The sequence below is a fragment of the Strongylocentrotus purpuratus genome, unplaced genomic scaffold (assembly GCF_000002235.5).
Source record: "Strongylocentrotus purpuratus isolate Spur 01 unplaced genomic scaffold, Spur_5.0 spur5_scaffold_8, whole genome shotgun sequence".
In the NCBI taxonomy this organism is placed as follows: domain Eukaryota; kingdom Metazoa; phylum Echinodermata; class Echinoidea; order Camarodonta; family Strongylocentrotidae; genus Strongylocentrotus; species Strongylocentrotus purpuratus.
This window is the reverse complement of record NW_022145614.1, coordinates 24,521,708-24,547,621: the sequence shown is the minus strand read 5'-3', so window position 1 is coordinate 24,547,621 and position 25,914 is coordinate 24,521,708. Positions and strand designations below refer to the sequence as shown.

At 36.5% G+C, this 25,914-nt stretch overlaps 1 protein-coding gene across 2 annotated transcripts in view; it reads right to left on the bottom strand.

Moving 5' to 3' along the window:
- The window catches only part of LOC584026 (copine-3), a 63,375-nt gene extending 44,195 nt beyond the window's left edge, over positions 1-19,180 (bottom strand). For both annotated transcript variants that reach the window (XM_030975245.1, XM_030975244.1), the window contains exons 1-3: positions 18,991-19,180; positions 18,292-18,471; positions 5,020-5,094 (exon numbers count right to left, since the gene is read on the bottom strand). In XM_030975245.1, coding sequence (XP_030831105.1) covers positions 5,020-5,094; positions 18,292-18,471; positions 18,991-19,137 — 402 coding nt within the window. In that variant the 5' untranslated portion in view covers positions 19,138-19,180. The remainder of the gene's footprint in view (positions 1-5,019; positions 5,095-18,291; positions 18,472-18,990) is intronic.
- Between the last annotated feature and the right edge of the window lie 6,734 nt (positions 19,181-25,914).

The window sequence follows — 25,914 nt, the reverse complement described above, 5'->3', positions numbered from 1 at the left end:
CCTACATGTAACTCGTTTTAGGATAAAAGACCCTTCAAAACGCTCTTTAAACAAGCTTGAGTAATAATGTATCATAGCTTAAATTACAAGAATGTCATCAAATCAACCCAACTGCTGCTCTCAGGGAATGTGAATATAATTAAAATGTAAAACTCCTGTATGCTACTCACTGTATATTTTAAAAAACATACAAATTTTGATTGTAAAATAGTTTAAAAAATTGCCCCATTATTCTGCTGCTGTCATCAAAGGTGCAAACGCACACTTTATATTGTGCTTTTTGTTTTGCAAGACTTCTTCTTTGGCGTGGTATGTAATTTCTATTCAGGTATGGCAATGGTTGGTAAACCAATTACAACTTCACCTCAGTTTAATCAAAGCTTCAACGATTTTTCAATTCCATGCAGAGTGCATCTCTAATTCACCATCTACATGGTGGGTAATGGAGGCATTAGGCCTGTCCTCATCAGACCGAAGTTGCAAAATAACATGTTATTTCTCAAAATTGCGTTTTCACCAGACCGATACATGCATCACAAACTAGCTCGGACGGGCCCAAAATAGCTGGCTATTTTAATTTGGAAACAAGACCAAGATTTCTCAGGATATTTTCTCAACCAAAAAGCCTGCTAATTACAACTGTGGGCTGATGAAGCGCAATTTAGAGATCAGGCTCGTTAAAATAGCAGGCTATTTTGCAACTTGGGTCTGATGAGGACAGGCCTAATGTGCTGGCTGGGTATGTTGTGTTTATGAATCATACAGCTGACATGCTTGTATATACACAGTACTATCGGATGATGGAGACATGAATTGTTATGACAACCCTGAACAATGGAGGATAGGAAAATCAGGACACATATGTTTGATAGATTCTTAGAAATAGGTGCACTTGAAATAATCAATGTGATCTGATGCCCGGGTTTAGAAGACACTTTCTGGGAAATATTACCAAAAAAGTTTTTAAGAGCAACATTGAACACATTAGCTTGCAAGGCCAGCACATGCGACTGATGGAACTATTCACCAATCTTCCTTTTTTTCAATTCTTGTTTCCGATAATACAATGCAATTATCAATGTGATATTCTGATGATGATCTGTTATAATGCATTTTGATACATTGTACCCAAAGGGAGATATTATAGAAACGAACACAAAATTATATGAATGACACAAAAGTATTGCAATAAATCACAAACTCAATAAGAATTATACATTCAAGCAGAATTCTCCACTAGCACAAGGCACTTGCCTTACAGTGCAAGGCACTTCATTTGAACAATTACTATGATTAAAGTTCATGACATAAAATTACTTGACAATATTGGATAAGTAGTAGAATAACTTAATATTGGGTTCGAAAGTACTCAGCAGGTTTAGGTTTTCGATAAGAGAGCACATTTCTAAATCCTATCACTTTGCCAATAAATCATGCCTCAATGATACCAAACGGATTATCCTAATCATTTCTGTCTGTGCATAACTGAATTAGAACCTAAATCAATACTTATGCACTTTGCACATCATGATGAAGCATACAGTCTTCCACAATTTCTTTTTGAGAAACTCTCTTCATCCCCTCAAAACTTCTATAAACACTAATCTCTGCCCATAAAGAGGAGACGATTGGGTAATACAATATTTGTAGCACTGCTGTTCTCGTTGTCATAATTGCTAACTGCACGGCTCATTTACAGAAGAACGCCCACCCATTAATGTCAAGCCAATTAAAGCGAAAGGTAATACCAAGGTGAAATATTTGATTTTCATGTTAAATCTATGTAACTTTAGGACTGGACAAACTAATTTGGGATCTGTAATGAAAATGGGCAGGGAAGAGAAGGGTGAATTGTATAGGTGATTTGGGGAATGCAAAGAAATTTTATGATGAGGTTGGGGGAAAAGAAGTAAGTCAAATAATTTGGAAAGACAATTGCAAGGTGGGACAAAAAGAGAGGTTTGACAGTTGTTTAATAAAGAAAAGCATCATTGTCAATCTAAAACAACTGCTAGCTCTTATTCTGAGGCTTAACAAGGATGACATAAGTTGTCTGTCAATTTTTATTTTTTATCCCCTCTACAATAAACTTCAAAGAGAAAGAAATCAAAATTTGAAGTACCCTACCAAGAGGACCCTCTCCCAAACTCTTCAACTCAAGATCAGTCTTTTGAGTGGATGTAACTAGTAATTCGGAGATTCCAAAGATATACCGGTACTTTGTTTTACAAACATGACTGACAAACTATGCAAGAGGGACCTAACAATTTGCAATTTTAAGTAAAAACTTTATATTTCAGAGAAGCAGGAACAGACTTGTCTTTATATCCAACACTGATGCACACAATGAACCAGGGCACACGCACTTGCATGTACGTACACACACTGATGAAGACCTATTTTCCTATGCTGCTTTCATGCATGAAGCAAGTGTTGTCTATAATCAATGTGATGAGGCTTTGGCATACCAGATCTGACAGTAACAAATCCCTCCTGCCAAGAGGGCTCATCATCAAGACCCTGTGGACCGCCATGTTCATACACATCAAGGAATACCACCTCATCACTATTCAGGAAGATAATACATGTTGCTATGTCAGGCGTTCCCAGTGAATTACACACAAAACGTGACTGTAACAAACCTCCCATGCCACGGCAGTTCATCAGGGTTGCTATGTCAGGCATTCCCCTGCATACACAAGACGTGACTATAAAAAAACCTCCCCTGCCATGAGGGTTTATCATTCCGATCTTGCAGACCGCCATGTTCATATACACAAAGAAATACCATTTCACAAACATTCATGAAGTTAACGGTTGTTGCAAAGTCAGGCAAGCTTAGTACAGTAACATACATATAACAGACCTAAAAGTTACATAGCAACTTCTCCCCCTTGCTTAAGGAGTACATCATAACGAGCCTGTCAAGGACTATAATTCATAGATACATAAAAATGCCATGTAACAATCTTTTATAATGACTAGGAATGTTGCTATGCCAGGTATGCTCAAGTAATGAATGGAATTGTGAGATGGTGTTCATCTGCTTAAACACCCTTCATGACAGGGGATAACTTTATGGATGCTACAGAACAATGGGTCACAAGGGCCATCCCAGGACACTGACAGCCCAAGAGATTGACAGCCTACAAGATCAACGGCCCACAAGACTGACAGACCAAGAGACAAAAACAAACAAACAAACAAAAGAAACATGGTCAGAAGGTGATTGAGATCAATATGTTGGTCTTGTGGCCGTGGGCTGTAGCCGGTATCACAAGCTCTGAAACTTGTCTCCTTAGTCCTGACAGCCATAAGCATAGAAACCAAGTACGATTTCTATAATTTCCTTTCTCCAAAGACCACTTACCAGTAAGCATAGAATTTATTTTTAAATGGGCTGCAATCGATGTGTTTATGCAGTTATAATACCACCCAAGCTGAAATAATGTTTCCATCCTCTCAATAAAACTGTGTGTTCATGAACTTTTAGCACTTTAAAGGTCTTTATGTAGTGGCAACCCCCCCCCCCCCCCCCGAAGAAAATAAATGTATAAATGAATGGAAAGAGGAAAAAATAAAATTAAACGCCCTTAAAATTACATTTTTGTGCCAATGGCAAGCTTAACCAGCATGCTTTCTTTTATCAAATCCAGTGATACATCGATATCACAAGAGTCACAAATGTAGGATACCATCTGAGCAAATGCCAGAATATCAATGAGAAAAAAAAAATACCCATTCACAGTCTTATAATACACATTTTTTATTAATTCTTTTCATGACCGTACAATGAACTTTGTTAATGTCTTCATCTGTTTCCAGTGTATTAACTGGGTGGTTTTTCTAGTTGAGATTAATGCCTAACAAGCATAAATTAACCAAATTTGATGAGTACTGCGCATCTCATTACCATGAGTGGTGTCGCTTGCTGTGCCATATCTGAACACTAATTTTGTGGGGGTTTCCCACTGTATATCTTAACGGCCCTTCAAAGTTGTTGTCTTCTTTCAGTCCTATATGGGGAAAATGTGTCACTAAACAGACAACATCCATTCTTAATGTGGAGTTAAGTGGAAATAAAACCAACAGTGGTGATACGTACAGCACAAATTCGCAGTAAGGAAAATTACCTTGTTGGAGCTGTATTTCATATATGGCACATAGTTGGTAGTATCATTCATTAGAGATCTATACTTTGTATAGAAAAGATTATATAGTACACATGTACATCAATATTTAACTACATGTGTTATGATGCACAAGATATGACACAATAAAATCTTCACGAGCATTCTCTAAATAGTCCTCACTGCATGTGGGCACAGGATACATTCCACTACGATCTCTAACATGCTTGTAGTCAACAAGCCCTTCTGCTTTATTTTGTGTGTCATTCATTAGATAGAGAATTCAAATTATAGGAAGGTGTAAACCATGTCCATCCTTTCAACACTGTCATACATTTTTTTAAACACTTCTTTAGAGTACTAGTAACTTGTGAAATATTTTGACACAAAATTTGAGCTTGGTTTTATGCTCAGTACAATGGGAAAGAAGCATGGTGAATCATTGATCGCCCAAATTGAGCAAAATATATATTTTATGTTTCTAGCCATGTTTTCTTTTTCTATTTGTCCAAGGGGCATGAAATTACAAAGATAAATATAACTAAGTATTATTCTATTTTGACACATAAAGCAATGATCATTTTACATATAAAATGTGGATTGTAGTCCACTTTACAACACATACATGTATATATATAAAGTTCTTGGTAAAGTTCATGTTTGGACATCACTATATAAAGCACTTAGGCAATTTTTATATAAAAACGAGCTAGCCATACATGACTCTGTAACAAAGACAAAGACAAACATAAGGAAGAAAGAGAAAATGAAAAAACAATTCTAATCTTGGCTTGAATGACTATTCCATTCATTGTAGAGTATATAGGAACTGCATTGAAAACATGATCAAAGAACATTTTGCGAGGTTTTAAAATCGATCAGAACTTACTAGGATTGTTCCTTTGCCCATTGGTTTACCACTTTTCGTCTGCAGGTTTCTCTCAGTCTTCTTGGCCGACACGACCTGTAAATAATCACAGATTAAAAGTGAAAGAAATTATAAACATTAGCGCAAATATATCAATCACTTCAATGCTAATGGGGCAGCTTGATTACAACAGATGGGGGGGGGGGGGCAGTTCTTTCTTCTTCTTCTTCTATTGTTAATCTTCAAAGGACTATGTGGAGTATCACAATGATCTGTAAAAAGATGACTAGTTTGTATGCAGGTGCACTAAACATCGGGTCTACACCCTACTCTTTGCGAGAAGTTAACGAGCATAGGGTGTGACTCTCCTACAAACAGGGCCCACTATTAATGTTCCAGTCTGAGAAACAGAGTGTTTCCCCTGAACATGATGAAAGCAATGAGAGCCAGACAATGATCCGATTGGGCCAAACCACCTCCTCCTTTGAAAGGTTTCATTAGCCTTTCCAAGTTTGTGACTATCTTTATCTGACTAAGAACCCTTACAAGTACTGGGGGTGTTTCACAAAGATCCTAAGTCAAACTTAACTCTAAGTTGGACTTTAAAGTTATGGAGAGCCATTTGTAGCCTCGAAATAAAATATATTTGAAAGCCATAATTTCAAGTATTTTAGACTTTTTATCGATACCACATCAAGAACATGAAATCACCTTGATAATAGAAAATATGAATGATTTGAATATGCCATTTAAAATAACTTTTACAAAATATTTTCATAGATGCTAACAGCTTTCCATAATTGTTAAGACCAACTTAGAGATAAGTTCAACTTAGAATCTTTGTGAAACACCCCCGTGATCGCTGTATTCATATCTAACTGAGATAACATTAATTTGATTGGTGTAATGTACAGTGCGTCCTAGAAATAACGAAACCGAGATTCACTAATGTTTTATCATAACTTAATCACAATTATTATTGATAAATGACACATATTTGTAAAGCTTAGATCCTCTTCTTTCATTTGATGCAACTCATATAATGCATATTTCACGCAAGAGTGATTGAAATGAATTTGAAGAGAGGAAACCAAAAAGTCATTTGGCGGACGGTCTGAATTTCAAAGAGAAAATCAAATTTTTAGAAAGTTGAGTTTCTGCTCTTTCATATGACACCTCAGTCATGAAAAATGAGCTAGGAATATTAACAAAGTTCTGTTTGTTAAAAGTAGTGCTTGCATTTCCATAATTTTATTAAACGAATTCGTTTTCATTTGTTGCCTGCCATAGCAACAAATGAAATTAACAACTGTCTTAACTCCGTTTCGTTGACAATCAGCTGTAGACGAAAGACTTCATGCATGTGTCAATTATTAATTATAAATGTGACTAAATTATGATAAAACATTGATAATTCTCGGTTTTGTTTTTTCTGGGACGCACTGTATATTCATGATGGGTTCAATACAATTGTGGTCTAACTCCTATGATTCTTAAAGGGTCTGCAGCCCCTGAAAAATTGTTGAAGTACTGTTTTTTTTATAAAGAAAGCTTATTATTATTAGTTTTAATAGGATAAGAACAAAATAAAGACCCCACACACTACTCTCTTGCATTACACAATTTGTATTAATTTTCAAACCACAGAAAGAGAATTATCACATGAAAAGCGAGGTACGAACTAAGGTAAAAATTTGTTTGAAGCTTTGCTAAAAATGTCTTCCTGTGCTCCGAGTAGCATGCTAGCTCATACTGTCTAGTAATTACACACGCCGTTAACCAATGCTGATTTGACGAGGATTTCATTTTCAAGGTACAGTAAACACTGCCTTCAAGTTTTAGTGGCTGCACTCATCACTACCCTAGTTCCAATGGGAATATGAACTGTTAAAGGCAATGGGTAACATTATTTTTGCAGTAAACAAATGTCTAAACAATTAATTTGGATAAATGCTAATGTTTAAAATAAAAATCCTAAAATGGTACTAGATTGAATGTACGAGGAAATGCGAAAAAGAAAGTAGAAAACTTAAAAGACAATTTGCTATAGAAAACAGTAATGTAGATATGCATAGGTGGGAAAACAATTCCATGAGTGTACACAGGAACACTCTCTGGACCTAAAGTTTTAAACAATAAATATCTTAATATCCAAAGGACTGATCTGGTACTAAGAATCATGTTATTTATGTTTGACCTTACCATTTGTAATTATGATTATAGCAGTCACAAAAACAATAATTTGATTTTCAATCTAAGTCAATATTAACAAATGCCTTTAAGAAACTGATATACAAGGACTATAACTAGGGGCCTGGACAATCAGATGTGGAACAAGCAATTGCAACTAGACAATTTTCCCCTAATGACGATACGGAACAGTAAATACTGCCTTCAACTTCTAGTGGTTGCAGACACCTTGAGTTTGGTTCAAGTGAGGGACAAGAGCCAAAGATGTGAAACCAGCAATTGCAATATACCATTTTAATAATGTAACCAAAAATTATGGATATAGGTCTTTGTGAAGCACCTGATACAACTATTTGTATTCACCTGTAACCAATACAAATTAACTCAATATGTATAAATTTGGTTACATTACAAACATGGCCTTTTTTAAAACCTTGTCTTGAATGTTAATTACCTCTATAATTGCATCAGGATAATTTGAGATAAAGCAAAACTTGATTTTAAGAAGAACAGAATAGAACAATAGACCGGTTTACTAACATATTTAAATTCATGGATGTTTCTTTCCTGGGGACCTAGTGACAAGGTATTCCATTAACCTGTTATTGATGAATGAACTACAACACTTGGAATCCAGTCTGCATACATTACATGTTGCTATGTAGGGCAAGCCTCAGACTAGCCTTAACGTTTTCAAGAACAACCTATGTTTAAAAAGTATGTATACAATGTGATGTAGATGCAAAACTGCTTTCAGATGGTGAGATGGGTCCTTGCCAAGAAATGAATGTTTAACTTTGTGGGAAAAGAAAAGGGGTGCTAAAATTGCATCGGATATCATAATCCATTGCATTTTGCTTAAACCACAACGTTAAGCAAGTACCCAAGTCATCAGACACATACTAATATTTAGCTAGATCATGCACCAATTGTAGCCCCCAGAGCTTCGTGCTACGATCATTCTTATTAAAGAGAAGGTCGAGTTCTGGGAAGAGGTGAAAAACAATTTGTGAGCATTATCATTGTTGTATTGCAAGTGTGGAAGAACATCAGATAAAAAATGTTCCCTGAAAAGCATGGCTCTTCAAATGCTTTCATATTCTAAATATGACATGTAACAACATAAAAGTCGGGACGGATTTTTATGCCACATGTTCGTGTAGCCCCATATCTTTCTGTGTACAGTGCTTGTAACTTTACCAAGACTGGGCCAAATTTCTTATCATTTTGATGATTCCAGAACCTTGCAGTACACACCAATACTTATATGCTAGATGATCAACCTTTTCTGATCGATTCCACACCGTTTCTTTCACAATGCAATTGCATGACTAGAACTCAACTTTATCTTTAAACCATGACCATAACTCCGCAAAGCTGACAACTTTCTCCAATAAATACTTTAAAACCACATAGTGCAGGAAGTGAAATGCATTTTGATAAGTGCGGTTGTCTTCAAGGACCTTTCTGATGGGCTGTTAAAATTTAAAGTTGATCAAGAAGTTTAAAAACTGCCAAAGTGACTTTTCCAGCTAACAAAATCCTCTAACCATTTAAGAAGGAAGGGAAATTTATTCCTGGGAAACATCAAAAAGAGCTCTGGCCTGGGGAAAGAAGACAAAATATGAATATCACCTTCAATGAAATCTCACCTTTTAACAAAAATAGTATATTCCCCCAAAGTGAGCATCAATGAAAAAGAATCTTGACCCTGCAACATTCCAGCATTACATTCTATACTGAAAAATAAGGATGCCTGAATCCAGGCACAGATTAATTGGGGTGGGAGGTTGGGCACAGCAGCTGATGATGATGATGATGCAAATGACAATGCAAATATTTGTGAATTTGATGCTGATTGAGATATTGATGATGATGATGATGATGATGATGGGGTGGTGGTGATAACAATTGTTAAAATGAGAGCAAAATTGACAAACATGAGCCTAATTTTGCGGCTGACAGTTCTGATGAAGAGGCCCTACCACTCATCGTCATGATGACATCAACAACATGACGGTAACATATTGTAATAAAACTGTGAAAAACATGCCCAAGTATTTTATTCATTCCTCTATTTTTGCCAGATAGGAAAATAAAAGTACTAATTGTAACAAGAACCATTCAAATTGACATCCATCCATCTCCCCGATCCACGTAACAGACCCAAACACGTACTTTTAAGGGGAGGTTGAGTTCTGGGAAGAGGTGAAAATAATTTGTGAGCGTTATCATTGTTATTATGCAAATGTGGAAGAACATCAGATAAACCATGTTCCCTGAAAAGCATGGCTCTTCAAATGCCTTCATATTAAAAATATGGTATGTAACATCGTAAAAAATCTGGACGGATTTTTACGCCACGTGTTCGTGTAGTCCCATATACATCTTTCTGTGTACAGTGCTTGTAACTTTACCAAGACTTGGCCAAATTTCTTATCGTTTTGATGATTCCAGAACCTTGCAATACACACAAATACTTATGTGTTAGATGGTCAACCTTTTCTGATCAATTCCACACCGTTTCTTTCACAATGCAATCACATGACCAGAACTCAACTTCATCTTTAACTCAAACCATCATGATTTGTGATAGATCCCAATGACGCATAAATGTCATTTTCTACATGACGGAGCATAAAGATCTAAATCCACTGTGCAAACAGCATGCAATCATTGAGACGCATTCATCAAGCAGGCAAGTCACCTGTTCCTAATTCTGATTTGGTGAACCTGACCGGGACCCATTTCACACTCAAAAAGGCCCTTTGAGCTACTCTCTTCCTAATTTTATATCTGACCATTTTACATTTTGAAATATCCCTCTGACTGACTTTGTTCCTAATTTGATAGGGTGAATCAGATCTGTTCACATACATCTGATCCCCTTTGAATCAATTCTCTCTTTCTAAATCCTGATTTAATGAACCTGATTAGAAGCCCATTTCACACTCAAACGATCACTTTGTTGATTATCTGTTCTGAATTCTGATATGATGAACTTGCATTAGGACCTATTTTAAATCTGAAATATGCCTTTGATCAAATCTCTGATTTAACCAGTAAAAAAAAGATTTAGTAAACAAGACTTTAAAAAAACCCACACTATATGTTAAACCCTACCATAAAACACTAGTGCCAACACGCCCCCTTCAGAAATTAGTAATAACTTCAAAATAAGAATTAGAATAAGACAAACTCCCTGTGCACTGCATCTCTTGCAGTTGAAAATTATACTTGTACTTTGGTAAGCCCTTACCAACTGTGACTTTGGTTGATAAAACAGAAAGATACTAACAATCCTAATAAAGCTGCTATACAACTTTCTTTCCCCAATAGGAATATTTACCAACTGAGAGGTATATAGAAAAAAGAATTTTTATCAAGGGCAAGATCAAAGTCCCCATGTAAAACCAGTGGAAGATTGGACATAGTTTGGACATTGAACCAGTCCGAACATAGTTCTATATTTGAGTGTGATATCATTAACATTTGGCCTAAAAAGCCTAAATTTAGAGTTTGTTTCAGATAAACTGTAAATCATCAAAAATTATGAAATAGATCAAAATACATGCATCAATCTTTCCATACAAATTGAACAATATAACTGTCTTAAAAAAAAATCCAGCAAACTTGCTTTTGGCTATTATGACTAAACCATATCTTTAAGCTGTAAGTTGGAAAAATGCATATAATTAAGATTCACTCATGCAAATTAAAATTAATATCTAGAAACCCAATCTATGTTTTGTCAGCAAAGGAAAACGATTTGGCAGAAGAGAGAAGTCATGTTTGAAATCTAAAACTTTAACAATATTTAAAGCTTGAATCTAAAAATACTTCCAAATAGAGCCAGGCTTTGCAAATATAAACCGAACAACCATAATCATGATCTGTGAAGCATTTGCTAAATTTGGTACCATCCCTACAGACTTGATTAAGGGTCCCTAATTAGGAGCTGCAAAGTTCCAAAGTGATGATCATCGATGCCCAAAATAACGTGAGAGAGACAATAAAATGGAGATCATGAATATCTAATGTCCTCTAAGATAGCCCATTTAGATTTGATCGGTTGAGTTGGGCTTGTCACCTTTGAGTAACGCTTGGCCAATGGAGCGTGGGACATGTAATTAGTTGTATACCAGCGACGGATGACGATCTTTCATCATTGCGGCAATAGTGCTTCCAGAAGACTGCCGTCACTAAAGGTATTTAACATTCTAAAAGACAACAGTCCATGGTCAAATACTTATAGCACTAATTAAACACAGACTTTCTTGAAACCTACCTTATGCAAATCTGGTCATTTTTCTTTTTAAATCATGAAATACTACTTCCTATAATTAACTCATCAGGATATATTTGTATACCTTTCCTTTCACTGAGAGCACATTCAAATCTCTTCATAGTGTATCCAAGAATTACTATTTACAAGGTAGAAGGAAAAATAAAACAAAATCAACGCAAGAAATACCGGTAAGAGAAAAATATTGAGATTCTAAAAGTGAATGATATACTGTAAATTATCCGTTTCAGTCTTTTTGATCATTTTTTGGCATAGTATCTCCTAGAATTAACACTTTAGGAAGCAAGATTAAACAAAACCAAACAGGAAATAATAGAAAAATAATCAGATTCTAAGTGAAAAAATTCTTAGACTAAGACTTATCAGTTTCAGTGTTTTTGATTACTTATCTAACACCCCCAACCCCTCTCTCTCACTCTCTCTCATTTTGTTTTGCTTATGTCTCTCTTTCTTGCCTTTGGTCTTTTCACTCCATTACTCTGACTCCTCCACTTTCTCTCTCTTTCAATCATTAGCCCAATTATGTTTTAATACCTAATGATTAGGTATTAAGATGTACCTCCTCTTTCATCTCCCCCTTTCTCTTTCTCTTCCTACCCCTCCTCTTTCTACCTCTAGTTCTCTCGTACCCTTCCTCCAGTTTTCCTTGTCTTTCTATGTCTCCCTTCTCCCTCTCTCTCTTTTCTTTCTTTCTCTTTCCCTCTCCCTCCCCCCTCTCTCTCTCTCCCTCCCTCCCTCTCTCTCTCTCTCTCTCTCTCTCTCTCTCTCTCTACAGATAAGTACCTTGTCCTCATTTCCAAATCACAAATAAACAAGAGCTCAGTTATGTCCTAATATGTGGCCTAATTTCCATTTATAGCCGAAAAGCATAAATCTTTCATATAAGTCGAGAACCTCACATCACTGTAGAAATGGGAAATCATCACTAAATGGAGCACAAATTAGAGCCTCATTTCGTACCTCCAAAGATGAACTTCGAATCGAAGCATTAATTATGATTTTTTAGCAATTTGTGAAGTAGGTCATGGATCTAAATCCTCCAAACAAAAATAGGTCTAGTTTCTTTTCATTTTTATTCCATGTTAAACTTTAACCATTTGCCTTTTCCAGATCTTCCTTCTTCCACTCATATCAATATAAAAGATTATTCCATGTAAGTATGAAGAAATTGTTGCTCCAATTATCTTGAAGTTTAAAGGCTTGCAAAAATTACAGTTTGAATATAGATTGAGGAAAACTGAGAAGTTTTAATTTTCACCCTTTGTCCTTTTTGTGTATGTTATTAACAAAAGAAAACAAATGTCAAAAGATTTTTTTTCATTTGATGTGCAATTAGTGCAGATATCTGTGATTAATAATTACTACATATATATACTTATTCTCATCATTCCTCAAAAATAGGAAAATGATTGAGCTAGCAAAGGAACCTAATCATTTACTGCCCACAACATGAGTCTGCTACTACCATATAGTAAATGTATAAAGCCGTATCTGATTCATCATATCGGGAAGGCCCCATGGTTCAGTAGTAGAAGAGTGGTGTCGTAAGTAGGAGATCCTGGTTCGAAACCAAGTTGATGCGCTAGTGGCCTTTGGTAAGGCATTAACCCTCATTACCAAGTCCCTGGAGAGGACTTACATCCGTCGGTCCCCTGGTTGCTTACTTACAAGCACACACATGCTTTCTTAGCAGCCAGGTAAAACCAACCAACCAACCAATCAAAATGGTGGACAGGTCGGGGCACAGAGCCTTTTTGAAACACTAGAGCAATGAACCTTCGGGCACATGAACTCACTAACGACCCTTAAGATTAACGAAGCTTTGGAATATCATACCATACAGTTGTTCGGAACCCTGGGGTATAGGAAATCTATTTATCAGCTCTAACAAATGTTTTGGATCAATAAACTTTCATGGTTGGACTCATGGTCGGTTTCCATTCAGGGTGTGAGTTCTTGGTTAGTATGCTCCAATTAGAAAATTGGTATGCAATAACACCATGCTGTTTAAAGCGCTTAATTTTAATGTGCACTTTTAATACTGGAATGTTAAAGGAATAGGTGTCCCACATGTCCATACACATGTATCCAACTGGAATGTTGGTATATTTTTAATGAATAAGTATGAGAATCATATTTTGAAAAATATAACATTTTGTAATTTTCATGTACTTTTCAACTTAATCTGTGCTTCGCTGATAAATCAATCTAAATGGTTAGGAATGGTAAGCTATCTATGGAAACTTCTAAATAAAAGATATGTCACAAAAGAGAACTTTGTCAGTGTTTTATATAAAACATATATATACATATAAAATAAAGAAACTAAAGAGATTTTGTATATGTTTATTCATCAAACGATCATCATTTTAATTTGATCGAGTTTCCAGCATTTTAATTGATTTATACTCAAATCCAATTCCAAATCCAATTCCAAATCCTTTCATTTCACTTCACCATGTTTAAAATATCCTTAATGCTGGAAAAGTGACATTATAAGAATCATTGATCTAGTGCATGCATCTTCTTAGGCACATCCGCTAGGACAATCTAACCTTTAGCTAGCCCTATAGCTCCCTTTCTGAGACATGCACTTTCCTTGAAATTACAAGACCACCTGTTTTTCAGGTTTATGCTCGCTTTCCAAGATCCCGGTCGAACAGGAATGCAAGGTATAAAGAGTAACGTAGGTAGGCAACAATCAAAAATAGCATTTCTGCGAAGCTTGATGTCCACTCCACATGCGATATTAAGGAAACCGCCTGGCAAGACTATCGGGCGTATCGGTATCTATGTTATACCAGGTACAATATATGCCCGGTCAGAAAAATCTTGTTCTCATTCGTTTTTGGAATGAAACTGAGGAATATCCAATGACAGAATTGGGTCATGACGATTGCCTGAAGGAGTAGTATTCAAGATTACAAGAAATCGTTCTGGAATTTAATTAACTTGATGGTCAGGTAAGCAGAATAGGGTGAAATATGATATTATTGGCGTATATGTACCCGATTGCGAATTTTAATTCCGCTGGTCAAACTATGAATGTTTGCAAGAATGATTGAAAGTGCAGTGACAAAATTTGTCAATGAATAAACCATAATCTGTTCTGTGCAAGGATCTGGGACAACAACTGAATACATGAATCAAAATTGTGTTTTAAAACTGAAGGAGTATTTCTTGTGACAGTTATCGGTAGTAGTATAAAAGTGGTAATGGAAAAGAAGATAAGATAATGAGATTCAGGGTTAAAAAAAAAGAATAGCAGCAAGCTAAAACCAGTTTTAAAATTTATCAAGAGTGAACCAAAGTTAGTTTGAAAATAGGAGGAAAAAGAAAAAAAAAGATAATAAAGAAGAAAAGAATAATGTGGATGATAAACAGATAAATAAAAATAATAAACAGACTATGGCTATAATGGCTGATATAAACAAGTGTATTGGCACTAATTCAAAATATAGAGAAAGATGGCCATTAAAAACTGTAGAGAACAAAAAATGTAGGGATATGAGTCCTACTCAAATAAAGACAGAAAAGACATTACACAAGAAGAAGGGTGACCAAAAGAAGAAAAAAAGAGTACCGGGTATGAGAAATGAGGGAAGATATAGAAGGAGATGGAGAAAGGGGACAAATGCGGATGTAGAGCAGACCTCCATTTTGGAAGGGGGCCAAATTCGGAGCTCATCAAAACACATGTCTGGCAGCAATAATGAAATCATGCTGGAAAGCTCATGGGAGGATGAGGGCTGCAAGTTATACCAATTTACCCAGATACAATCTGTTTGTTGTGTCTGTGTACTTCTAGTTAGACTGCAGACACAGACTCTAATTTAACACTTAAAACAAAATTCCATACAATCTTAGGCCAAGCCTAACCTCACCTAACCTCCTAGAGGTTTAGTAGTCCAGTGGTTACTTGACTTGAAACTTAAATGGTATGGGTTCAAGCCCTGGCACCGCACTGGCACAAGACATTCTCTTTGCACTGCTCCTCTCCACCTATGCAGGTGTTGAATGGGTGCCCAGGGAGTGGAGAATGTGCATTGTATTGTGCAGAATAGTAATTCAATCCAGTGACCGGGGTAATAATGTTACTTCAAGCGTTTTGGTCAGTTAATTGAAGGAAAAGCGCTTTATATATGAACCGGTATTGGTATTATCATTCAGTCTCTCTCTGGCTGTGTCGGGATCAGCGGTAGTACAGGGCCAATGAAGTGCAGTAGATCATGAAGTCTACATAGTCTCAAAGTTCAGTCTCTCTGCTTTGCATTACGACTGACAACGGTTTATGCCTGCAAACTTATTTCTAGGGTGCAGGGTCTCAAAAGCATACCCCCGCTCATGCTTTTAAAGTACAAGGCAGAAAATTGAGATGGAATTTAGAGATTGCATCAAGAGTGCGGTTTTGAGTGTTCTTCCTTTAACACAAAAGAGAGGCAAATAAAGAAAGGGGAGTAGAGAAAAACAGATAATTAGAATTAAAAATAATGGATGAGAAGACAAGATGCTAAAGTGGAAAAGCAACCAGACAGTGGAGCAAAATTAGTCTGGTGCCGACTCCCAATGGCAATTATCATGGTTGAAACACTTTCAAAGTATTATAGTTAGATCACTTTAAATACTAGGACAAAATTGGTCTGAGCGTGAATGCTGAGTGTATTGTTGCAAACACTTAACAATTAGAACTAGATATGAAATGCATTTACGCTATGAAATATTCAAAGTACCTGAAATAGAATTAGTCCGGAACTAAATTCCTATGGTCCCAAACAATTTCAAATACCGGCAGATCAAATGGAGGACAATTACAATACCTGGAAGAAAATTAGTCTGGGTCTGCATCCCAAGTGTAACACCAATGACATGGTCAAAAATACTAAAAATAGAATGCAGGGCAATTACATGAAGTATTGACATTATGGTCGAGTGGATCACAAGGTCCGTGGTTTTTAAGTCTCATCGCAGCACTAATGTCCTTTGACAGGACATTAATCTACATTTGCCACACTGGACCTAGGTGATGTAATAATAATAATAATAATAATAGCTAGTTCTTATATAGAAAATATATATATATATGTAAATGGGTACCTGGCAGGAATTAATTCCTTGAAATGCTAGAGCACCGTAATGGCAACTATGCTAAAGCCAGGGTAATAATTGTGGAGCGCCAGGAGTGTCAAGTCTAACAGACATGAGCGCCGCCGTACAAAAACCCACTATTATTATTATTATTAGTATTATTATCAAATAAGAAGCATTTGTCATGTGAGGTCATCTGAACTTTCCTTCTTTTCAAAGATGATGCACGAGGCTCTTGCATTTCACAACTGGTTATTTTTGTAGAAATGTTTGTTCTTATATTTTTTATTGTGCTCCTCCATATGCAGGAGAGGAATGTTGATGCTGGAAGCCACCCTGGTTGTATTTGCCATATTAAGCCTCCATTGTTGCGATAAGATAGGAATACTCCAAAGCAAATGAGAATGTGAAGACCAGGGTAATGATATTTGTAAAGCTGTTGAGTTTACAGTGTACCTTTGCTTCACATAATACATTCATTATTCTGAAACACATGCCTATAAAACAACCCCCTTTTTTGCTTTTACTCTTGATAGAATTTTGTACAACGGATCATTCAATTTTTTTGATCCAATACCTGAAAATGGCTTGTTACTGGAATTTTAAAAGTTCTTACAAATGCAAGCTAGCATATCATGAAAGCCCGCATTCAAGCGGTTAAAAAGGCTACGGCCCTCTTGAGGTGCCATACAGTCACTTTGCTTTCACTGTGTGTGCGCTTAGCCCTGAAAGTGCATTAGAATTTGAAATTTCCTCCTCTCTCTCTCTCTCTCTCTCTCTCTTCTATGATTGATGAGATAATTGGTTACTTGGTGCTGAGTAATGAGACCTAATACATCAATTCATTATCCAATTACTAACTAGGCTTCACAGTCTGGTGGGGGTACACAGAACTGTCTTGGACTGTTTGGTTCCCTTGGAACATGCCTTGCTATAATCTAGTAATGTTGGTGGCATTCTCAGCATCTTGGTTCTCAATGGCAAGGCACCAGAAATGCACTAGAGAGGGACTAGAAGAGAAAATAGAACTGAAAGCAGTCCGGGTATGGCCTACAAATAGACCAGTGAGAACCTGAAACTAACAATAGGCTAGAATCAACATGACATGAATTAGAAATTTGATTGGATTTGAATGGGAATCTCCTAACAAACCCTAAAACTGACTAGAAAAGGGTTTCCTAGGTAGATCTTTTTGCTCCTGAGACCCACGATAAGTATACCAGGTGCATTTTGAAATCAAATGTCTTAAAGCCCCCCTGTACTACTTGTAGTTACTTGCTCCCTCTATATAGAAAACAATGCCTAAGCCATGATCCTCTTTTTCTTATGTTAATTGAGAGCCGAGTTGATGAGATAACCACCTGTTGGTGACCTTGCAGTTGGTCTAATCCCTCCTGGTCTAACCAGTACAGATGTGCTTTGAATATTAGCTGCTGAAGTCATATTGAACAACTATTTTGTATTCATGGTTCCTCAAATTCTCCCTATCTAATCATAAACTCCTCTTCCCTAAGAACTCCTCTGCAATATTAAAAACACAGGAATGAATGATCTACTCTATTTTATTCTAACCATGTATTTTCCCTCGTTCTTGATTAAGGAAGGTCAATGACCTGAATCCTCAAGTTCAGTTATCACTGATAATACAGCAGTTTTGGGCTCAATAATAAATTGTACATGTTATAGAGATGAAAACAGAGCCGATCCATTACCTGACCAAGTGTAAGCTCTGTTTCTCCAAGGAAGTCATCATCATTAAGACCAGCGGTGGAATTGTCGATGTCGTAGACAGAAAACCTGAGTTTTTGGACCTCTTCAAAGCAGTAGTCGAAGGTGATGCCTTGTGTGAAGACTGGATTCAGGTTGTTCTTGATTCGTTCTGTGCGACCGACCTGAGGCACAGGAGATAAGAATAAGAATGTATATAAGGTCAACATTTTCTTGGAAAGTACATGTATCTTCTCATCACCATTATCGTCGTCATCACCTTTGAATAAACATCATCACAGTTCCTTTTAATTACTGTCAAGTAGGTTGTTATCATCATCATCATCATCATCATCATCATCATCATCATCATCAATATCATCATCACTATCATCATCACCATTATCATCATCATCATCATCATCATCATCAACATCATCATCATCATCATCACCATCATCATCATCATCATCACCATCATCATCACCATCATCACCATCACCATCATCACCATCATCATCATCACCATCACCATCACCACCACTACCACCACCCCCATCACCACTACCACCACCCCCACTGCCACCATCATGACTACCACCACCCTTACCACCACCATCATTTTTATCATCATCATCATCATCATCACCACTACCACCAACCCCACCACCACCATCATCTTCATCATCATCATCATTTCTTACCTCTATCCACTGTTTCCTGGAATCTTGCTGGAAGACGACAGCTAGAGGATCGGACTTGGAGCCTACATCCTTGTTTTTGAGGTGCTTACAGGAGAGCCTGATCTCGACCTTGGTGGCCAAGGGAACATTAGCTGTAGTTGTGGCCATCACTCTCTACCGTCCTTCTACTTCTACTGGCAGTACTATCCCTGCAAAATGGATAAAGACAGATAAAAACGAGTCGTAAGTTTAAATCTTAAATGGTTCTTGAGATATTGTGATAACGGTCAAACGGGACGGACGTACGGACGGACAACCCGAAAACATGATGCCTCCGGCACCACCTTCGGTGGCGGAGGCATAAAAATAAGTTTTAAAGTTTAATAGTAAAATTTTATTCCGAGGTTCCTTTGGAGGGCATCGCCATAAAAACCTGTTCATGCGGAATAATCCTCCTCTTTCTCTTCTACCTTCGCCTTTTCTCCTCTTTTTACTCCTCCTACCCCTCTTTCTCTTTCTTTTCTTCTTCTCCTCCTTCTTCTCCTTCTTCTCATCATAAAATTATCCCTTCATCCTCGCTCATCCCCTCTTTCTTCCCTCATTCCTCTTCTCACTTCTTCTTCCCCTCCTCCTCCACTCCTCCTCCCCTCCGCCTCTCAATCTCCCACTATCATCCGCTCCACAACCCACCAAAGATACCCTACCACCAGACAGCTTAACGACGCCCTAATGACGGACCCATTTAGCCTAATCATCATCCTCATGATTAGTAGGGCTATCACCTTTCTGAGCTATTGATGGGACTACACAGGTGTCTCCAATCTCACAGTCCAAAGCACATTATCAAATATGCATGTTACCCTATTTATACAACCCTAATTGTGTCCATGCCTGTCTATCGCCAAAGTGTAGACAAATTTGTCATCCTTCGAGTAGTCTTCTTTACGATGGTACAGAAATTTCTTCAAGTTCAAGTGAAAAAATGCGAAAAAAGGGCACATTTATATTGCAGTAAGATCAATTTAAAGAACCATTGTTTTTCTTCTTTTTTTCTAAAAGATTTGTGGGAATAAAGTATATTGAAAGGTTACATGCTTGCCAGTGAGATTTCAGGGTTAAAATATGTTTGAGACTCAGGAATTGATTGATATAATATAACTATACAGACCCTGTATTATATAATAGTTTTCATAGTGGTGATGAATTTGTAAAAGAAGAGAAAAACCATACCAGTAATTGGAGAATACCTAGCAAAATTTACAGCAAAAGAGGAATACTCAAATGTAAGTTGATGAGGTTGTAGAACTCTGATTTTCCATCACCAAAAGAACTTAAATTTCACAACTATCATGATGGCTGTTTTTAGAAGTATCCGGCAACAAAACAACATCAGCAAGGGCCCATATTCTTAGGTTGAAAGGCACAGGGGAGTTCTGACCATCCCTTAATCTGCACTAAAACTGCCTTAAGCTCTTTAAAAACAATTACACTGTTACAATTTCATATCCCAACCTGATATTCCTAAAACTGGCAAGATATATGTCAAGCCCTAATTCACCACTCAAGCTTGTCGCATTGACATGCCGTGCTGAACATGAAATGAGCAATCATTACTACAACATCTGTTAATAAACATGAGCCATATCATCATCCAGTGGAATATGATGATGTCATCTGGTATGAGAGAAAGAAGGGCATTAGCTCACTGTGGAGTGATACGTGTTAACGCCCTTTTGCTTCTCAATCCAGCAGACAAGATATATTGCACTCTAATGATATCAAGTTCTCCAGGCAACGAATGCATCAGGAAAAGAGACATTACATTCCCATGTTGACCTATTTTCATGTCTGAATTTTTATTGCTGCTTCAACTTTTTCTTCTATTTGTTCTTCTCTCTCTCTCTCTCTCTCTCTCTCTCTCTCTCTCTCTCTCTCTTATGTATCCCTCTACCTCTCCCCTCTCTCTTTCTCACTACTTTTCTCTCTGTCACTATCTTCTCTTTCTCTCTCTTCATTTTTATAGCTTCATTCCCATGAACAACATCTTTCAAAATATCACTTTTGCCCAAGAAGTGAACTTTCCAACTGCCCTAGTTTTTTATTATCGAGAAGTACAACTTATATCACAGGCACTCGCAATGCATGAAACAGTTACTTTTAAAAGGAATATAACAAATTCTTTTGACACATTCATGTAGGAAATGTTCTGACAGGCTGGAAGTGGGAATCTGGTTATGAAATAAGAACTTGTCAACAGCAGGAAATTTTCTGTCCTGAAAATGTCACATATCCTCTACAAGAAAAAGTATAAGTTTGATGTGCAGTATAAGATGGAAATAGGTTCTGAACAATATTATGGGTGCATCTCTAATGCCACAAACTACACAATTGAAGCACAAAGAGACTCCATGCAGAGAAAACATGCAGCATTCTTTTGTCGAAATTTTCATACATACAGGTATTCTACTTTTAGATTCAATATAGACATAGGTTCTTATCTGACTAATAAGAGTAGTACTTAATTAGGAAGCAGCAATATTGCTCTACAAAAAAAGAAGAAAATGAAAAAAGCATTATATTCAAGGTTGTTAGCAAATCAATTATCAGTTAAATATATCACACACGTTTGATTTTGATGCCAAACATTCATAATTTCAAATATTCGTTATTCATGTCTGTGCAATTAAACAGCACTGATTGGGAAGAACAGAAATATGCTTATACACCATAAAGTACCGAAGCTGTGACGTCATAAAAGTCTACTTTTAGAATTTCTCAATTTTTTTCTTCATTTTCAGAAAGAGCATCAAAAATAATGTCCAAATGTCGAAAACCAATTGATTATGTTAAGTATTGGCTGAGATATGACCATCTGAATGAATAATGTATATTTCCTATAGGAACTCAGTGTTATATGCTCTGTGCTTAAAGGTAAAGACCAGTATTGGAAACGCCCCAATTTCAAAAAATGAAATGGAAGCTCTCATTACCAATCATGTGAAAGAATATGTTTTGACTAATACATGATGATAAAAATTTTGCCGGGAAACTGCCTACTAATTCATATATTTGGTAAATTTGTTACTCTCATGGTCTGTGAGAGATATAGGGTAGTCCCATATACATCTTTCTGTGTATAGTGCTTGTAACTTTACAAAGAATGGGCCAAATTTCTTATCATTTTGATGATTCCAGAACCTTGCAGATGCTAGATGCTAGATGATCAACCTTTTCTGATTGATTCCACGTTTCTTTCACAATGCAATCACTTGACCATAACTGGTCTTTACCTTTAACCATGTCTGCACTGTGAGACTAGGGTGACAGCATACTGCATAGGCTCTGTACTTCAGCTGCGCCGAATACAGCCAAAGAATGACAGAGCTAGGCTTTGCTCAAGGCTTTAGGAATTGTAGTAAGTGATGAAGAAAACAAAATTGAATTGAAATTGAATTGAATTTAAACCCTGTGTCTGCAGAGTAGGCTTTGTGTATTATGAAGACTGCCCAGCCCCACAATAATAATGTGCAGATGCTAATTAACTTTAAAAAGCCTTGGGGTAAGACTAGTGGTAGGTGCTAGGCTGTGAAAGCATAATCATATCGTACAACCTTGAGTGACACTGTAATGCTATCCAGTGACCAATATGATGGTCAAGAATAACAAACTGTGTCCCAGCAACGATATAAATGCTTATAATCATAAATATGCATGATCAATGTTTGGATGTGGGCGATATTAGACCATGTTGAGTGAAGCCGTATCTATATTTCAGACGGGGGTGGGATCGTTTGCATGGAGAGTTTGCTTGATTACTTGGAACAGAACAAAACTATGTTCGCTTCCAGCACACATTGGCCCATAGATCTCTGGTTTTCATAGAGTTTGGCAAAAACAATTGGACAGCTAGCTCTAGTTTTCAATTTGAATGTGACCTATATATTGGGATTCTATGTGGTTGCAGGTATCGACGATCATTTAAGTAATGTTACTGCTCCAGACGTACAGTTTATTACTTTAATACTGCTCACCTTTTGCAGCCTGCTCTAATGTGAGGAGTGGGTCCAAACATTGAGGGGGCATTGTCATCATGGGTACAGGGGGAGAGGGAGGAGGAGGGGGAGGAGGAGGGGAGGAGGAGGGGTCACTGGTCTTCCTCGGCATAGATGAAGTACAATTTAAAGGTAAAGACCAGTTTTGGAAACGCCCTCCTCTCAAAAAATGAAATGGAAGCTCCATTACCAATCATGTGAAAGAATATGCTTTGACTAATATGTGATCATACAAATTTTGCCGAGAAACCGCCTACTAATTGATACATTTGGTAAATTATTATATCTATTTGGACCTGATAGATATAACACATGTGTGCATAGTCCCATATACATCTTTCTGTGTACAGTGCTTGTAACTATTCCAAGACTGGGCCAAATTTCTGATCATTTTGATGATTCCAGAACCTTGCAGTACACACCAATACTTATATGCTAGATGATCAACCTTTTCTGATCGATTCCACAACGTTTCTTTCACAATGCAATCGCATGACCATAACTCAACTTATCTTTAACAAGACATTGATTAGAGAGATGGTGTGGCAGTGGAAGCAGGTCATCTTCTTTTCATGTTCCCTTCTCCCTCTGTTTTTTTTTTTTTTTTTTGACATTTGACTTGGAGCTAGCATCTGCCCTGTACCCCCTCTCAAGCTAGTGTTTGTTATGCAGATGAAGTGAACAAAAATAGAAATTGAGATGAACACGTTCCACTGATTGAGCAACACCAAGAATACGAATCACTTGTCAAAATGCCATCGGCCCTAAAAACCTCTGAAATTACGTTCTGTACGCTGTATGTGTAGGATTCTCCGTGACGAGTAAAAGCTTTTAGACGATTAAAAAGGAACAGATGGTCACAGTTGAAGAGGCGTTGATAGAAAACTAGGGAACTGGGCTGGCTCAAGGAGAACTTATGACGGAAGTGTGAGATTTAACTGTTTTGGAATCATAAATTTCATTCATCATTTCTTTCAGTTTCCCCTCATTTTTTTGTTCAGCAAAAAGGAAAAAGATCTTGCATATTACATATATTTAATGTTTTTAAGTTGTTTGTTATATTTATTCATGTATCTATAATACTTATTACTATTTTCTATCGTGGTTGCCAGATTGATCCAAGAGGAAGACCTGCGGGTTATAGTGATTAAATTAGCTGATTCCATACCAAACCAAGCTAGCACAGAAAATGTTTTCTATAAAGTGTTCTCTCTTTTTTTTGTATATGACTATGTTATTTTATCTTGATGTATGTTTTCAAATGAATAAATGAAATTAATGAATTTGTGTACTTATTCAGCATGTTCAGTTTGTGACTAATGAAAACAAAAACAAACACTTTCCATGCATAAACAAACAATGGACCATCTCAAATTTTTGTATCAAACAGGAAAGACATATTTATTGGACAGTTTAGTTGTCCCAAAGCGAAATCCTTTCCACAGAAAAGCACACTTGCATGGTTCATAAATGAGTTTTCGTTTGAAAGTTCCACGTTCTTCTGTTCAAGTACTGCTTATAAAATCAAGAAAAAATAAATATATATATATATGCATCCCTAGATGTTTAATAACCACATGGAACCCAACTTGAAACAATAATAGTTAAACAAAATAGCCAATCACTCCCAATTGACACACTCAAATGAACATGGCATCACAACGTTATCCCAAATTTTCCCGCGCAAGTACTGCTTACTGGAAGTTCAGTAACTATTTCAGTTTGTAAAAGTTATGGTTAAAATCCCCTCACACGTCAAAGTGAATTGTAATCAGATGGACAAATACAACACATGTTACTGTACTTTGTCATGCTATTTCTATAAAAGAAATATTTATATGTAATGCCTTAATCTCTGCAGATGCAAGGGATAATCACATAATCTTTTAATAGGGCCCAAGAATGCCTGGATAAACATGATGATGAGTTAGGCATATTTGTGCAACGGATTAGGGGCATGTACAAGCCTTGTATGAGGGCTGATGTTTGACCAAAGCTGGCCTAGCTGTTTCATGTTTCTTGTATTTTCTTTGATGTCTAGAAATAGATTTTGACACTTGCAGTATAAAGCTAGGATATGTTCAAGTAAAATAAACACAGTTCTGATGGTGGAAATATTGAGGTGAGGGAAGAAACCATGATTAATTTTTTAAAAATCGCTTTTAATGCTTTGAAACATCACATTTTGCAACTTAAACTGACATAAATTCAAGTGGGACTATGGCTGTCGTTCATTGTTTTTTCCAGAAAATGTGATACAGTATACACAAAAAATGTGCTGCAATTCTCACTTCTCATTTCACCCAAGATTGAATTCAAAAGTCAAAACTACAGCAGATACCAATCTACGCCACATAACCTTAACAGGATCTACAACACCGCTCTACGGACTGGTGCTGTATGACAAATGAAATTGCATAAATGTTATTTTTCGTTCTCATCTCAAATTGCCCTCGGCGCATGCAGTCTACAGTACTGCAATATTGCGAAAAACATGATCACGCGTGTAGAGTATAGAGATTGTATGCAAGCATGTACCCATTATTCAGAATAGTATACTGTTCAGAATAGTATAATGTTCAGAATAGTATATTGTTCAGAATAGTATATTGTACAGAATAGTATATTGTTCAGAATAGTATATTGTTCAGAATAGTAATATTATTCAGAATAGTATATTGTTCAGAATAGTGTATTGTTCAGAATAGTATATTGTACAGAATAGTATATTGTTCAGAATAGTATATTGTTCAGAATAGTATATTGTTCAGAATAGTATATTGTACAGAATAGTATATTGTTCAGAATAGTATATTGTACAGAATAGTATATTGTTCAGAATAGTATATTGTTCAGAATAGTATATTGTTCAGAATAGTATATTGTTCAGAAT